Source organism: Bradysia coprophila, unplaced genomic scaffold (genome assembly GCF_014529535.1).
Source record: "Bradysia coprophila strain Holo2 unplaced genomic scaffold, BU_Bcop_v1 contig_78, whole genome shotgun sequence".
Classification (NCBI taxonomy): Eukaryota; Metazoa; Arthropoda; class Insecta; order Diptera; family Sciaridae; genus Bradysia; species Bradysia coprophila.
The window spans coordinates 1-17182 of NW_023504008.1; the positions used below are offsets into that span (position 1 = coordinate 1).

The window sequence follows — 17182 nt, forward strand, 5'->3', positions numbered from 1 at the left end:
CCCTCACGGTGTATGCCATACTTGGCAAAATGAAAAGTTTCAAACAAACAAGATAAATTACAAGTCATTTGCATAAAAAATTCGTAAAATATTTTTGTCCGTGTGTAGAATTGTATTTTATAACTTCTTTTTTGTTTTTTAAGAGACCTAAGAACGTAACAGATTCAATTTCTCATTTATAACTTCAGTTATTGCTTGCTGTATTTGTACTTCGATTTCTGTTCTAATTTAACCTTATAGAAACGTTGAGCGTAAGAAAGATACACTAAGCAGGTATTATCGCTTATTATTATAACGCTACAACGACTAGCCGTTTCTAAAAGGTTAACAATGTAATGTAAATATTAGATAATTTCAAAAATTATTGTGAAAACAGTTTCGTTGAATAAAAAAGAAAAATCGCATGAATCTAAAAACTAAACAATGCACTAGGTTAAAGAGAATTAACTAAGTTTGTTTTTAATAATTAAACTATTCTTCGCTTGCCATAGTTTTACTGCAGCCTAAAAATTTATTTAAAATAACTTTGCGGCAACCAAGTGTATAACTCTTCATATATAAATAGAGCGTTGAATTTATTTTCGAATTATATTTAGGTAGGAACAGAACAAATTTTTAACATCTCTTAAATGTTGATTAAGATTCAAATGTTTCAATTTTTAAGCGTATTTTTAATGAAGTAAATCTTGTTGTAACCGACTCAAATGAAAATTGATTAAAGTTAATTGGAACTGCCAAAAATACAGTCTTCAGTTGTTTTATTATCCTACACATGCTTCAATCAATGCATATCCTACAAAAACCTCAAAAGAGTAGTAGGTGACACAATCGAAATACAATGAGTTTGTGCCTTCCATAAAAATCATCAAATTGATAGACAATTATCCTATCTTAAGTCTCATTGCCTTAAATTCTTGAGAATCCAGAGAAGATAAGTTTTTGCAAGTTAATTAACATAATTAAAATCATTGTTTTGTGACTTCACCTTTACACCTTTTACCAGTGCAGGACTTTCCTCATGGCTAACATAGACTAAGCCCACTTCGACTGAGAAAAAGCGGCGTTGGACTTATAAATGTTTAAAAAAAGTTTTTGTTGGAGCCTATAATCATACTCTGGCCGTGACTTTCGCCTTCATCCCTAAACGATCACCATCTTATTATCCACGGTTTGTTTGAAACGAGGTTAAATAGGGACCGCGAACCACCAATAATTTTTTTCATATTTATAATGACTGATGGACAAATTTTATAATTTCGTTTTTGATTGCTCCAGATTGCGAGTAGAGAGACTTCGATTGAAAACTGAATCATCAACGGTACTTGATGCGGATCAAAAATTGCATGTTTGGTTATAGTTGTAGAGCTTAGTCTTCAGGCTACAATATTAGCAAAAAAAATCGGTTTAAAATAAAGCTGCCAGAAGGTCCAGAAGTGTCCAAATTTCACCGGAAAAAGGGTAGCGGAAAAAGTAACTTCTCTGAAAATGTACCATAAAAGACCACTTTCAAAAATTTTGTCGCTATTCGAAAGAGCTTATTAGCTGCGTCTAGAATCAATCTTAACTGTCTGGCTCGGTCACTTTGTCAAGGATATATTACGCGGTATATCTTAAGAATTGTTCCCTTTTACCAATCCCAATTTAAATATCTGCTCAGGCTGTACCTGATTGCTTGCGGTTAGTCGCATCCACTGGTTCTCAGAAATGGCCAGGGTATTGTGTTAATTTTTTCCTGTGTTCTTGTTCATCACTCATAATAAATATGGAAAAAATTATTGGTGGTCGGTCCCTATTTAATATCGTTTTCAAATCAACCGTGTAATTCTTAACCGATTTTCTTTGTCCTTCTTCGTTAAAATTGATGTTTTCTTTCTTCTCTTTTAGTTCTGTTTGATTTCGTTTCTTTTTTAATTAATTTACTTTTCCTATCAAGCTATGTACTGCCTTTGCCTTAGGTGTGAAGTAGTTATTTACGGATGTGTCTTGGACGATTGAGCTGTAGACCGAAGAATCTGAGTTGCACTGGTCCACATATAAATGACTTCAACGGCTGCATATTAGATAACGCCACCCCTACAATTAGTATGTTTTCCCAGAAAATATAGTGTTGTGCCATTGGTCGATTACATTGCTAATCACGTCGAATAAATGCTAGCCTAGTAATTACGAATATTATATAATGTTTCGGAGACAGTGACTTAGATTCGCTTCAAATCCTATCTGTTTCATCTTAAATAAAAAGGAGTTAAGAGAATAAAACTGTTCTTCTTTCTAACAGTACAGTTAATTTTATTTCGTAAAAAACAATAATCAAAAGTTTATCAATTCACATCTTAGACGATAGTTGAAATTCATACATGAAATAAAAATGCTTTTCAATTAACTGATATTGGGACGTTTGGGCCGCAATTAAGTTTATGAGCAACACTAATGCCGAGAAAATTATGGATTCCAATGAATGTTAATAAATGTTGCGAGAATCTTCTTTGCACTCGTACTCTTTGTCGAAGAAATCTGTAATTTCAATGATTTCTAGAATCCATTCAAATTTACTAAGTTCATTTTCATCCAAGTTCGAAGTCGTAACCTTATTTCCACTTCCAACACGTAAGTATTTTTCCACTTGCGGAACTTTTAAATCGGAATTTATCAGCCTCAACAATTTCAATAATCCATGTTACGTCAGATCCATCAGATCCCGTTAGATACCACTCCTCATGGATATCACATCTTTTCATTCCAATTTTCTTGCGATCTTTGTCATAGATCTCTACCTTCTCTGGATACTGTGAAATGTGGACTGTCCAAATTGAATTCCGGCTTGAACTCATGAAAATTCGTCTTTCTGCTATATCCAATATTGCTGATCGTTCACATTTTTAATGTAAAATTCTTTCTGACCAACAGTTCCTTAAAGTGCCATTCTTTGGAAGAGTTTTTAATTTCGCATGTAATTGACGGTGTAGGTAGCACGTCGTATTGTATGGTAACCTATTGTTGTACATATAATAATCTAATTCATTTAATTCACCATTTATTGCCGATATAGCCACTGAAGTATAATTCATTCGATTGTTATTCTCTAATACCCGTTACAACTGAAGAAGTCTTTCCAAGGAATATTCATACAATATGATGTTTTGCCACAGTTGCGCTATTTTATTTGGGTACGTTGAACAGATCCGTTGAATCAAATACTCAAAATGAATTATTGGTCTACAACTATAACTTGTATACTTGAAATTGAGCTTTTGTGAAGATTGAATCAGATCATCTATAATCCGTTCTGTGTTATTCAGCAACGCTTTAAAGCCTGCGTCCGTATTGATTAATTCGTCTTGACTAATGTAATGTTGTAGACTTAAAAAACAGTGATGTTTTCTGACTGGTTGTTGAATTTAATGTAATTTCATTAAACAATGTTTGATATCCTGTCAGTTTCCAACTGGCATTGGATGATTGATTCACGAACTTTAACAGTTTCAAGAAACCACTTTCGAAGCAACTGCTTAATTCATCAGGACCATAATATCGGGATGCTTCAATGAAATTTTTCTCTACACTTTGCTTGATGATTTTTTCCATTATTTGTCCTTCGCGTGTATTTAAATTCTTCAAAAGTCCCTTAGATAATCCAAGTTGTCTTCTTCAATTTCAGTTAGTGCTACTTTGATTGAAGCCTCTTCCAATAGTACGAGTTGAAGCTGAGTAAGACATGTCGTATTGTTGTCGTTGTCAATGCTTATCGACGTTGTAGCGCCTTCTATTTCACTTAAATCCTCTGCTGTTGCTAACTGGAGCGTTATGGCGATTAAAATTAGTCCATGTAACAGAAAACTCATTTTAGAGTTAGACCTATAGTTCCACACTGGCACAGATTTCAGAAACTGACTGTTGTCCGAAAATGTGCAATGCAATTATGTAGTCTAAAGATTATTTTTATCATCAACTCTTGACCTGCCACTTTTTCTAATTTTTTTGCTCGCAAAGCACAGATTTATTTAACAAAAATATTATGTAACTCAATGAGGTACACGAAAACCACCATACTACTGTTCCTCTGGACAGTCCCTAACTAACGGCTCGGGATTTGCTTCAGTTAACAAAGATCTACTTTACCGTCATTTTTGTGAGTTAGCTTATGAAACAGTTAAACTATGACACTGTGTGGAATGAAGATTGTTGGTCTTAGAATAAATGTTGTTTGAATTTAAAAGTTAATTTCAGTATAAAATCATTAATTGAAAACTTTCAGTTTTTTTCATTATGTGTCTGTATTTCGATCGAGATTTCGATTTCGAATTTAACCATCTATAATGTATGACATGGCCAGTGTATAAATGGGATAATACTCTTATTACAACCATTTCCGTGTAGCTTCTACTTTGATGGTATGTAAGGAGGATATGTCATATTCCAGAATTTCCAAATAAACATTGTGTCTTGCTAAACTTTACGCCGACACCACCGTTGGAGCATTAACATAAGCTTTTATGCTGTCCTATTTTTATGATCCGGTAATACCCTCCTAAAATGTGGCGTTCACTGCATATCAGCACATTAACCATAGAACTTATTAGTATCGCTGTTGTCGATAAGAGGTTTCTAAAAGGTTAAGACTACAATGTAAGAATTAGATAATTTCAAAAATTGTTTTGAAAACTTTTTCGTTAAATAAAAACGAAAAGAATCTCATGAATCTAAAAACGAAACAAGGTTGAAAAGATGTAACTGAGGTGTTTACAGCAATAACACTTTGTTCCGATGCATTTCAAGCCATAAGTGTACTCTAAATAGAGTACTGAAACTGGACAAATTCAAATAAATAGTTTTGTCTCACAAAACTTCCTTCGATCGGGGATACAACTCGCACACAACGTACACAACTTTTCATGCAAAAAGGCCAAGTCATCGGACAACCTTCATTGGCCCCAAAGCATGAAAATAAATAGAGTTGCGCTCTGTTGGAGTGTCGAAATTAATAAGGTACACGAACAGAATAAAGTCAAATGATTCAAATGAAAATTGATTAAAGATAATTGCAACTGTCAGAAATACATACAGTCTTCAGTTATTTTATAACGTGAGTCTCATCCATAGAGGTCTTATCCAACCATTACTACTTCACTTATTGCACATAATCAAAGTCGAGTTTTGCTAAGTATTTTTTGTTAGGAAAACCAGTTATCAAGACCAACAACTGTTGCTGTTACTATTATAACATAATGAGGAGATAATTGCAGAGATCATTCACAAATCGTCCGAGTCAAATGTAAATCGAATAGGGAATTGGTGTAAATAAGACGTGTTCATACAGAAATACAAAACTGGAACTTATTGGAAGCTTTCGCGTAGCATTCATTAAGTTACTTTTTCATCATCCTGCAGATGAGGACGTTCATTTGCAAACTGTCACTTGAACATTTTTCAATATTTCATTCGTTAGATACAATTTTCTCAGCCAAACTGAAGTTATTAACTCTTAGCCATCCGTTTTTTAATGAAATAAATATCGAAAGCAGTAAAATTGCACAGCAATTTGTCTCATTGTGCCACTGAACGACACCTATCTTCGCAGATTTTTCCATAATTAAAAATTGGACTTGTGCGATAATTTACAATCGTAAGATGACTTCTACGATGTTTGTTTTTATTATCGTTTGACTTTACTATTTGTTGGACTTATTTCTGCTCTCGTTACTGAAACTTCTTTACATGGATTTGTATAAATAAAGTTAGATTTACGCATGAACAACCTTGAAAGTTTCAAAAAGATTAGGTCTCGTTTTTATTCGTTTAACACATTTCTTAATCTCTTTCACAGACCCGCACGAACTTATTTAAGTTCGAAAGCTTATCGATAGACTGCTTTACATAACACGCGTCCACAATGTTACCCGTTTTGAAACTGCAAACGTACTGCGGTATATTGAGTAAATCTATTACTTCGGTTGTTCAAAGTATCGTCTAGGATTTGATACAAACACTTTTGAGTCATTTGTTTCAACATTCATTTTACTACATAAAACCACATTGACCATAGGTCATCACAACTTTTGTTCTTGCAGTCCCTAACAGATGATTAGCCGATTTTGAAATGATTAGACTTACGAATGTTGATTCAAATTAACAATTACCATCCGAGCGTAACGCCGTTGCTGTTGTTCATAAAATTATCACCATCAAAAGTCTCTAATGAAAGATAGTTGCCAGCACACTTTCAACCGATAATGTCGTATCTAAACGAACGGTCGGTAATTCTCGAAAATTGGATGTTTATAGCTCCAGTAGTACTGCTGATTGCGACTTACATCTATGTGAAAGAAAATCGAAAAGGCAGCGAACAGAAAAACGCTACCCCATCCAACGACAATGTAAGTTCTCTGGCCGAATCCGAATACATTGGCGAGTATCAAGAGGAGAATGCCGTTAATTATGAAGAGTATGCGCCGTTCCTGAAAGAAGACGAGCACATACCATTTCCTGGGGCAAAGGTTATGTAGAAGTCTCGGACTCCTATCTAATACGTAAAATGAAAGGCCACTGTTCGACTTACTAATTACAATTTATTGAGCTCGTTTAAATGATGCTGACGCTATGGTGGTCGAGTGAATAAAAATCTTCGTCGTAACTCATACGCTCTAGTTATATTACGGTCGGTTAACCGAATATAACGAGAGAGTTCGTACTAAGAGAATGCGATGTTATTTGACATTTCGACACTTGTTACGTAGGGGTAGTGACTCAGTTCACGACCACTACATTATTCCCCTTTTCAACAAAAAAAAAAACAAGAAAAACAAAAAAAAAATTACAAACTACGAAAGGACATCCCGTCTGAACGTGTACTTAGTTTATAGCTATCAGCACAAGCCCACAACGACCAAAACTATCGAAAACTAACCGACTTCTTCTTAAGGACTTTATTATCCGATGCCACCGACAGAATCCCAAACGCTGGCTTTAAACGATCTATCGACACCGTATCGTTCTTCCCGTTAACGTGCAAAACGTAACCCTTCCTCAAACGTTTAATAACTTTAAATGGTCCGTCGTAACGGGGATGCAGACTAGGCTTTACCCTGTCAATTCTAACGAAAACGTGACTGCACGTACTTAACGCCTTGGGAACGCTCTCTTGAGCTTGTCGGGAAACCGCAGGCTCAACTGGCTTTACAGCACGCATATGTTTTCGCAACCTATCAACAAAATTAGAATGATCGAGCGGATCGGTCAGCGGTGTATCGACGAAAAATTCTCCCGGAATCTTCAAAGTTTGCCCATATACTAACTCAGCTGGTGAGCATCCTAAGCCTTCTTTCACTGTAGCTCTTATTCCCAGCAAGACTAGAGGCAACTCGTCGGTCCAATGAACAGTATTACATCTAGCGATTATCGAATCTTTAAAATTTCTATGAAAACGCTCTACCATGCCATTGGCTTGCGGATGATACGATGTTGTACGGATCCTGTCTGAGCCTAACAACTTACACAATTCGGCAAACAACTGCGACTCGAACTGCTTTCCTCTGTCAGTCGTGATTTCTAATGGCACGCCAAACCGCGAAATATACTGGCTAACTAGGCACCTAGCTGTCGTTTCGGCAGTCTGATCATGTATAGGATAAGCTTCTGGCCAGCGAGTAAACCTGTCTACGACAGTCAGAACGCTCGTGAAACCGTTAGAACAGGGTAGCGGACCAACAAGGTCAATATGAATGTGCTCAAACCTACTAGAAGGAGCCTTGAATTTTCCTAGCGGCGATTTCACATGTCTCACGACTTTAGCCCGCTGGCAAGGAATACACGACCTGGTCCAGTGGTTTACGTCCTTGTTGACACATGGCCAAAAATACCGTGATGTAACTAATTTTCGCGTTCCCCGAATTCCAGGGTGCGATAGTGAATGAAACTGATCAAAGATAGCTCTCCTAAGCGGTTCTGGTACAAACGGACGATTTTGGCCCGTGCTAACGTCGCACCATAACTTGCCTAGGGAAAGTGGCAAATCAACTTCTTTTAAGCAATATTTAGACTTATCGTCTTGCTTTTCTAATAACTCTTGGATCTCGTCGTCGCCTTTCTGAAGCTCGATTAGTGCTTTCAATTCTAAACTGGTTTTCAACGAAGCTACTTCCGGTTCATCGATCCGTGACAAAAAATCAGCGACAACATTGTTCTTTCCTTTGACGTGTTGAATATTCGTTGTGAACTGAGAAATGAATTCTAAATGGCGACACTGTCGCGGACTGCGTTCAGCCGTCGATGTCATAGCCGTGGTCAGTGGCTTATGATCGGTGTAAACGATAAACTCTCTCCCTTCTAAAAAATAGCGGAAGTGCTTAACCGATAAATATATCGCCAAAAGCTCACGGTCTAGAGTACTATATTTCACTTCCGCCGAACTAAGCTTTTTGAGAAAAAACCTAACGGTTGCCAGATACCTTTGTGATACTGCTGCAAGACTGACCCTACAGCTTTACCCGAAGCGTCTGTGAACAAACTGATAATTAACCCTTTCTTCTTCGGGTGCACTAGCATCGTCGCATTGGCTAAAGCTTCTTTGGCTTGATTAAACGCGTCATTACAACTATCAGGCCAATGGAACTCTAATTTCCGATTCCGATTCTTTTTCTTCATTCCTTCCATTTCTGCTATATGAGAATGCAGTGGAATCAAAATTTCAGCCAATTTTGGCACAAATCTGAAGTAATAATTAATCATTCCAACGAAACGTTGGGCTTTCTTAAGAGAATCGGGCGCCGGGAAACTAGTAATCGCTTCCACTCTTTCTGCCGAAGGCAAAATGCCATTTTCGTCAACATAATGACCAAGAAATTCGAGTGCTTTCACACCAAGTACACATTTGGAAGGCTTAATACACAAGCCGTATTCGGCCAAACGTTCGAAAAGTGTGTCCAAATGAGCTTTATGCTCTTCGGGCGATTTACTGAAAATCAAAATGTCGTCAATATAAACGAACACAAAGTCTAGTCCTTTGCAAACTTCATTCATAAATCTCTGGAAAGTCTGGGCTGCGTTACGCAGTCCAAATGGCATCCTAGGGAATTCAAACAATCCGAAAGGAGTGATTATGGCAGTCTTATGCACATCCTCTGGTGCCACTGGAATATTGTGAAAAGATCTCACTAAATCAATTTTGGAAAAAATCTTACTCCCTGCCACTTTAGCATTGAAATCTTGAATGTGTGGCAGAGGATACCTGTCCGGAATCGTTATAGCATTTAACCTTCGATAGTCACCACATGGACGGAAGTCCGGACTTCGAGGTTTAGGCGGCATAGTTAATGCCGAAGCTGCTTGTGACGACGAAGGTCGACAAATTCCAACTTCATTCATATAGTTGAATTCGACTTGAGCCACTTTAAACTTATCGGGGCTTAGCCTGCGTGCCTTGGAATACGGCAACGGACCTTTCGTGTGTATATGGTGGACAACATTGTGCTTGACTGGCAGATTGAAATTAGGCGGAGCAACTAATGACGGATACTTCTTGAGAATTTCGCCGAATTCTGTGGCAATTGAATACAACCTAGGAGTTGGCTCATAGCAATTATCAGCCCTCATCGCGTTTATTACCAAAGAGGTTGCTGGATCGACCAATTTCTTGTTCCTCAAGTCCGGTAGAAGACCGTGCTTAGCTAGAAAATCTGCTCCTATTATCGGTTTGTTCACATCAGCTAGGATAAACTCGTGAGGATAATTCCTCCTTAAACCTAACTCAACTTCAACTACTTTGCTTCCGTACGTATTAATCACCGAACCGTTCGCAGCCGTTAGCTGAAAATCTTTGTTTAATTTGAAAAACTTAACAAAACTTTTCGGAATGACACTTACGTCAGCTCCGGTATCAATTAAAAACAGCAATTTATTCTTATTATCCCTAACAAAAAGGCGGCAAGATTTAAACAACATCCCACTGGTAGCCGCGTCTACAGCAGGACTCTTTAGTTTGGGTTACTCGCTCGGTCTCTTGAAACACTCGTGTCTTGGGATTTATCCACGAATGCGCAAGGCTTAGTACACTTCGTTGCTCTCTTTCCGAACTTAAAATGATCAAAGCAGAATCTACCATTTGGGTTGAACCGTGAACTTCGTGAACGATTTCTGCGATAATTGCTGTTTGAACGAGTGTGATTGTTCGAGCTTTCATTAGAGCAATTTCGAGAACGACTTCTGTTCCTATTGCGAGACCTATCAAACGAAATCTTTTCGATCATCATTTTTAGAGAATTAATTTCGCTTTTTAGCTCATCATAGATTGAAGATGGACCGGCCGGATGATTACTCACAGCAGAGATGTTAGCTGTTTTTATTGCTTCCCACACTTGGTCAGCCAATTTCATCAAGTTACCAATCTCATCGTCCTTTTGAGGAATAAGAGCTACACTGATCGCCTGAGGAAGTCTACCCATCCACAGCTTTTTCAACAACTCATCACCAACCGTACCGCAGTTGCCTGCTAAACGCTTAAGGGTCCTAAAAAACTCAGACGGCTTTTTATCGCCGATCTCTTCATCGGATGTTAACTTCCTTATCCGGCTTTCCAAACTCAATGAATGACGACCAATAAGCTCGTCTTTCAAATTCTTATACAAATCGCTCGCTGGGGGATTCTCTAAAATATCCGATACCGATTCGGCTATGTCTTGAGGCAACGTAGCTACGACGTAATTGTACTTACTAACATCAGATGTGATTTTACCTAACGAGAATTGTGCTTCTGCCTGTATAAACCAAGTACGCGGATTACTTGCCCAAAACGTTGGCAATTTCACTATAAGAGCGTTAATGTCGGTTGGAGTTTTTAACCCTTGATCAGGCTGTGGTTCTGGACCATTTTCACCTTGTAACTCCTTTTCGTCAACCATATTTAATAATTACACCGCGAAGTGTCGAAAAATTAATCGAAAAAATAAATCGCACTCACCCAGTCCGTTCAACAAGACTAATGATCAACTCAAACATGAAAAACTCGACTGGAAACTTTCAGTCGTTTCGGAATATTCTCAAATTAAAATTCCAAGAAAAATCAATTAAATGATCTCGAAAATGAAAGCAAAATGTTCTACGTTAAATGATGATCAAACAAAAGCTAAATTCCGAAACGCTGCCTAACCTTGAGCTAGTTTAGAAATTGATGGGTTTCGTTATATAATGCAAATGAAATGAGAACAATCTGATGAAATGATTTTATCAGTTGATTGTCTTGGGTACGTTGAGTAACTGTTGATTGTTGAATACCAGTGTGGATACCGAACAAAGGAATCGACGCGCCAAAACCAACGGGAATTATGTATTTTCTCGAACAATGTAGATTACGCGCCAAGATCCAGATTTTTCGATCGACAATTCAACGCAAACGATATAATTTCGGTGTGGCAATGAATTTATGACTAAGTCACGTACCTTTTATCCCCACAGGATTTGTACCTGTGGAGATTTCCAACCAACAAAGCCTGGTATTTCCAATGGTCTGCTACCAACGACCTTGACCGTAGAAGTTTTTTGTACCAATGAATTTCGTCCTTCTTGCAGACCAGTTTTACGGACGTGATAATGTTCCGCTAGCACACGCCACAATGCTTAAAATCGACGGCCAGCCAAATACTATGTCTTGTCACATCCACTTTGCTCTGAATGACCTCGACCACGTTGTTTTCTCTCGTGATAGCTCCAAACGATGATTTTATTTCGCGATCAACCAGGATTTAGCTCACGTTAGCTTTAAATCAGAATGGATAATCCTTTCTGCCAAAACTAACGGCCAAATGATGAACGCAGCGTTCGATCAGCCAAAGTTCACGTTTTATTGAAGTTAACGGCCAAATTGCAAATGAAAATGTCTCCGGTCGGCGTCAGCAAAAAATTACTTTTGTTTCACTTTTTCAATATCAATTTCACTCAATGAATTTAATTTAACTTTCTGTGTTCGTCGGGGTCACCAATGTAGAAGTCTCGGACTCCTATCTAATACGTAAAATGAAAGGCCACTGTTCGACTTACTAATTACAATTTATTGAGCTCGTTTAAATGATGCTGACGCTATGGTGGTCGAGTGAATAAAAATCTTCGTCGTAACTCATACGCTCTAGTTATATTACGGTCGGTTAACCGAATATAACGAGAGAGTTCGTACTAAGAGAATGCGATGTTATTTGACATTTCGACACTTGTTACGTAGGGGTAGTGACTCAGTTCACGACCACTACAGTTACATTAGACGGTGGTGCGGCTAGATTTTATGAAATTGCTAATGATCGTCGTAGTGTCCGCAAGTACAGTACGAGAAAAGTTGATATTTCTGTCATCGAAAAGTGTATCCATGCAGCAGGTTAGATAATTGAAATGGTTATCAACACCTGAAGCGTGTATAAACAACAGTTGTTTAGGTACCGGTCCGAGTGGTGCGCATACAGAACCATGGACGTTTTGCGTAGTCCAGGATCAGACATTGAAACAGCAAATTCGCAACATTATTGAAGAAGAAGAATTGGAAAATTATACGAAACGGATGTCACGAAAATGGACAACCGATTTGAGGCCACTGAAGACGAATCATGTCAAAGAATATCTAACCGATGCACCGTATCTAATCTTAGTGTTCAAGAAAGTGTACGGTACGTTCAAAACTAACAATTTCGTAATGCCAGCCAAATTACAATGACTTTTCTATTACGTAGGCGTTCGAACGGATGGTCAAAAGCAGCAACACTACTACAATGAAATTTCCATCTCGATTGCTACTGGTATCCTTCTATCTGCCTTACAGTGTGCTGGCTTAAATTCACTAATTTCGACCCCGCTGAACAGTGGGCCAGCACTTCGTCAACTACTTAACCGACCATCGAACGAGAAGTTATTGGTTCTATTACCAGTTGGATACGCAGCTGATGACTGTAAAGTGCCGAATTTGAAACGTAAACCACTTGAGGAGATTTTAGTAAAATATTAACCTTCTCGTGAACGGATAGTAGTCAATCTGTTGTCAACGACGATGACAAAAAAGTGATGAAAACAGTAAATGTTTAAACAAATGAAGTAAAAGATTTTCCATCAAACAATTGACAATGCTTAAAAGAAAGGTAGAGACAAGTTTAATCGCGTCCACTTACCATCCCCAACGTTTCAATAAAGCGCAGTGACAAATTCTCAGATTAAAATTTCTTTTATTTCCAAATTTCTTCTTATTTCCACCAAATGTCCGATTGGTTTGCTTTTTGGATGAATAATTGTTTGACTTGAATCGTTTCTGCTCCCAGTTGAGCTGTTTCTCCGACGATTTATCTTTATTGAAGATATCTCCTAGCGTACCATGCGTTTTCGATTTGCCCGTGTCCTCCAACATTCAGCAAAATCTTCGGCAGCAGCGAAAAGTGAGTTCATATCTGCAGAAACAAAGAGATAAGTTAGAGAAGTGTGTAAATGTAACAGTCCAAACCACTATTTCACTTACTGTCGGTATTTTTCAATGTTTTCTGGAAGTCCTTGCCACTCATTCCTTTCAGCTTTTTGGACTTGGGTTCATCTTCCGGATCTGATTCTTCGAAAATGTTTTCATCATCGTCTTCGTCACCATCGAAAACGGATGCATCGTCGTCGCTATCGTCAGCCAATGATATTGAACCATCGTCATCGGAATCGTTCTCTTCATCAATAGTGCCATCATTCTCGATATCGCTTGCTCCGTCACTATTTTAAATATTTTAAATGAAAAGAAAAATTATTCCAGGTCAGTCGGTTGGTTGCAGGACGTTGTAAGTTCCACAACTTACCCCGCATCATCGACATCCTCATCATCCCAGTCACCATCATTTTCCTCCTCTTTATCCTCGTCAACTTTTTGCTTCTTTTTCTTGTCTTTCTTATTCTCTGCGTCGTCTTTTAATTCGTTACCCAAATCATTCATGAAATCCAAGTCATCATCTTTTCCACCGAGTCCATCTAAATACCTGTAATGAAAGTCAAAAGTGACAATTCCTCCTCCCGCATCAAAAACAACAATGCAAACTTACGCATCAAACTCGTCGTCGTTCACCGAATCCACATCATCATCTTCAGCGTCAGTTGCGAATGCAGCCCGTTTTTCTCGTTTCTGTTGTAAATATTCCAGAATGAACTTCTCATCTTCGCTGCAATTTGATGTCGTCAGTTCTTTCACTGGTAAGCCACGACCGCCGCTGGCTGTGTAATTTTTATTATGCACAAGATGAACCATTGATTGCGATTTAACGTCTTCAGACGGTTTCTTCGGATTACGAAATGCGAACCGGTCGAGGAATTGAGTGAGACAAAAGTCTCGGAGTGGATCGCCGTAGAAACTAATTGGCTTTTCTGAAATAAGAGTGTGGCTGTCAACAGTGAACTCGTGGCCAGTTCAGAAATTCGACTTACCATCGATAAGATTCTTAGCAAAGACTTTCAACGATGGATGGAAGTAGTCGGCAAGTTTCAGTAGCTCCGTTTTCAGAACAAATTCAGCTCCGGCGAATGCAGGGGTTCGTTGATAAGGATTGTATTTGCTTGGAACAATTTGAGTGACTTTTTCAGCAATTTCATTTTCGCCAGATTCTTTGCGTGGTGCCATGACGACTCACTTTTTTCCTGATCCATTTTCTCTGCATCTGCCTCAGTGTTTTCATCTGATTCATCTGCGTCAGCATCCTTATAATGCTCTTCATCATCGGATTCCTCGTTCGCCTTTGGCCACGTCGTTTCTCCACCGGTCTCTTTGGTTGCTTCAACAGTCTTCGATAATTCTGGTCTTGACTTCAGCAACTTATCAACGACAATTAGGCATCCCGCAAGAAATTTGCGTAGGAAATACATTGCCACTTGTAACAAACGTTTGATAAAGGCCTGCGCTCTCGGCACATTAGCATCCATATATGTTGACCGATGGAAAATATGCAGGAACTGTGCAGCTGCTTTGGGACCAACGTTAACCAAATTTATGTCCAGCATTTTCTTGTACAGCGCATTGTAATAACGATCGTACTTTCCGGACTTGACAGCCATGATTTGCAGAAGTAACGCGAACGTCTGAAGGGCTATATGAATGTCGGCCAAATGAATCAATCGGTACATGGTATCTTGGATGTCTTTCGTTAAAATGGAACCATCGGAACCTTCCGTAGTCGCGTCAACTATGGCACGTTTCAGACAACGCAAAATTGCGTGCATTGTTCTACTGTTAACAGCTCCTTTCTGCACCATAACTTTGAAAAATGAAAAACAAATATCCACCAGCTTCGTACACAGTTGGACGTTCCCTCTGGGAGCGATTTGGGCGAGGAAGCACAATGCAAAATGTTGAGCGTGTTCGGTGATGTTGTTGCGGAACAACAATTTTTCCGTTTCCTTTGCTATTACTTCACACATGGCAGGATGTTATACGCAACTTCTGTCAGATGATGGAGTGCTTTTGAAGCTACTACGTTTGATGGATCACCCAGTTTGTTCACCAGCATCGAGAGCAACATTTGCTCTTTTTCTGGAGAATAACAAAGCAATTTCGCCGTACAAACAATAGCATGGTTTTGCTGTTGTCCTGGTTGCCTTGTATAGCCGCCTGCATGTTCCTCAGGAATTCTGAAAGAAAATAATTTTGCTATTTCCACACAGTTCGTTTCACTTGCAGACTGTTCAACGTACCATAATATTGTTCTTTCAGTTCGCCTTCGAAATGCCAGGCTGCCAATATGCGATCCTTAACACCTTTCTCAATATTGCTGTTCTTCTTTAGCTCTTTCCAATCGGCACCCCGTAGTGGTATTGACAAAAGTTTGCGATCGGGACTGAGTAGGGCGCTAATGAACAATTCCGTAATAATTCCAGTCGCTTCGGAACTCGTTTTGTTCGAAATTTTCGTCAGACCAATTAATTTCTCCAGCGACGACAAATTTGCCAATGGATTGGTCTGTACTAGCAATGCACCAGCATTGGCTCGATCTTTCGACGTTCCCTTGTGCAAGGCAATTTCCAACCATTTAGAGTCGGTAGGGTTTTCTATCAAAGAAAGTTTGATTAACGTCCGATGGTCATTGTTGACAAAACCAAATATTTACTGCTCTGTGCTTTTGCCAGCTCGTTCTCAAAACATGTTTTACACGTGCTCGCCAGCTCATTCACCTCTTGCTCCTTCATTTCAAGTAGTTCCTCATTGGTGTTGTACGCAGCATACTGAGAAGATAAATCAATTACGAATGTTGTTTATCGTACATCATCACCAGTACTTACTTCTTCGTACCATCGGCTGGTAACATCATCGGTTTGGTTTGCTGAGAATGAAGAATGTTGCCTCTTCGTGCCTTTTTTTTTGATGGACTTCTGTTGGTTTCCATCGTCATCAAAAATGATTTTTGAATTCGTCGGCGTGACGTTGTTGGAGCTAATTTTCACTTTGCTATTGCCAAACACTTTATGGTTAGTGTTCGACGATTTTTGCGAATTATTTCGCTTTTGCTTCACGATATTTTGATTCATTTTCGCTTACAAAATGTATAAACAAAACACCATGTGTCTAAATGTTGAGGTTATACAGACGGCTGTCAATGTCAAAATATTAGTGCGTTTGAAGATACAGCAATGACAGGTAGAAGGGTTGTCCATGTCCTATTTACCTTGGTTTTAATTCTCATACAGAATGCTGTTCTGAGACTCAGTGAAAGTAGATAAGTAGATCCATTTACTTTCATTGCTGAGACTGAAGCTCAAATATAATATATTTCTGTACATTTCGTCATGAAATTAGTAATGTCAGCGATCTATCTTTTTGTGACATTTTACCAGAGTGAAGCATTTTCACCAGAAAATAGAGCAGAAAAAATGAAGTACTAAGAAAAGTTGAAGCGCCTATACCGATAACTATACAGGCCAACCGAGGTTATCCCTCCAAGAATGTAGGAAAATGTTGTTCTGAAAGAAAAGGTTATATTACTATTTGTTTTTGCAATGAAAGTAGATAAGTAGGTATGGCCAGTCCATACAAGTCGGAGCACATACGGATTTGCATGGCGCCACCTCAAACGAACTCATTTTTAGTGGAAATTTGCACTAGAAATGAGTTCGTTTGACTGGCGCCATGTAAATCCGTATGTGCTCCGGCTAGAACAAATTTGAACGTTTGGCCATACCTATCTATTTACTTTCATTGGGTTTT

The 17182-nt window shown here is 38.5% G+C and overlaps 3 protein-coding genes across 3 annotated transcripts; 1 reads left to right on the plus strand and 2 right to left on the minus strand.

Moving 5' to 3' along the window:
• The first annotated feature begins 6114 nt into the window (after positions 1–6114).
• Positions 6115–13184, plus strand: LOC119084556 (iodotyrosine deiodinase 1-like). Its single transcript, XM_037194571.1, has 4 exons — positions 6115–6495; positions 12236–12355; positions 12414–12641; positions 12705–13184. Exons 1-4 carry the CDS (start codon positions 6231–6233, stop codon positions 12974–12976), a joined length of 885 nt encoding a protein of 294 aa, XP_037050466.1. The 5' UTR covers positions 6115–6230; the 3' UTR covers positions 12977–13184.
• Positions 13185–13194: 10 nt separating this feature from the next.
• LOC119084555 (uncharacterized protein F23B12.7-like) lies at positions 13195–14817 on the minus strand. Its single transcript, XM_037194570.1, has 5 exons — positions 14416–14817; positions 14037–14355; positions 13797–13973; positions 13478–13713; positions 13195–13409 (listed from the first exon to the last, which is right to left on the minus strand). The coding sequence occupies exons 1-5, from the start codon at positions 14606–14608 to the stop codon at positions 13327–13329; spliced, it is 1008 nt and encodes a 335-aa protein (XP_037050465.1). The 5' UTR covers positions 14609–14817; the 3' UTR covers positions 13195–13326.
• A 599-nt stretch (positions 14818–15416) lies between these two features.
• Positions 15417–16622, minus strand: LOC119084557. Its single transcript, XM_037194573.1, has 4 exons — positions 16261–16622; positions 16089–16203; positions 15676–16029; positions 15417–15612 (listed from the first exon to the last, which is right to left on the minus strand). Exons 1-4 carry the CDS (start codon positions 16504–16506, stop codon positions 15482–15484), a joined length of 846 nt encoding a protein of 281 aa, XP_037050468.1. The 5' UTR covers positions 16507–16622; the 3' UTR covers positions 15417–15481.
• Between the last annotated feature and the right edge of the window lie 560 nt (positions 16623–17182).

Bases quoted from the DNA above. Each gene is read 5' to 3' on its own strand.
- LOC119084556 (XM_037194571.1), top strand. From the start codon at position 6,231: ATGTCGTATCTAAACGAACGGTCGGTAATTCTCGAAAATTGGATGTTT. The intron at 6,496-12,235 runs TTATGTAGAAGT...CGACCACTACAG, and splicing joins ACCATTTCCTGGGGCAAAGG to TTACATTAGACGGTGGTGCG. The intron at 12,642-12,704 runs GTACGTTCAAAA...TCTATTACGTAG, and splicing joins AGTGTTCAAGAAAGTGTACG to GCGTTCGAACGGATGGTCAA.
- LOC119084555 (XM_037194570.1), bottom strand. From the start codon at position 14,608: ATGGCACCACGCAAAGAATCTGGCGAAAATGAAATTGCTGAAAAAGTC. The intron at 13,974-14,036 runs GTAAGTTTGCAT...CTTTCATTACAG, and splicing joins AACGACGACGAGTTTGATGC to GTATTTAGATGGACTCGGTG. The intron at 13,410-13,477 runs GTAAGTGAAATA...TTGTTTCTGCAG, and splicing joins AACATTGAAAAATACCGACA to ATATGAACTCACTTTTCGCT.
- LOC119084557 (XM_037194573.1), bottom strand. From the start codon at position 16,506: ATGAATCAAAATATCGTGAAGCAAAAGCGAAATAATTCGCAAAAATCG. The intron at 16,204-16,260 runs GTAAGTACTGGT...TTATCTTCTCAG, and splicing joins CCAGCCGATGGTACGAAGAA to TATGCTGCGTACAACACCAA. The intron at 15,613-15,675 runs GTACGTTGAACA...ATTTTCTTTCAG, and splicing joins ACTGAAAGAACAATATTATG to AATTCCTGAGGAACATGCAG.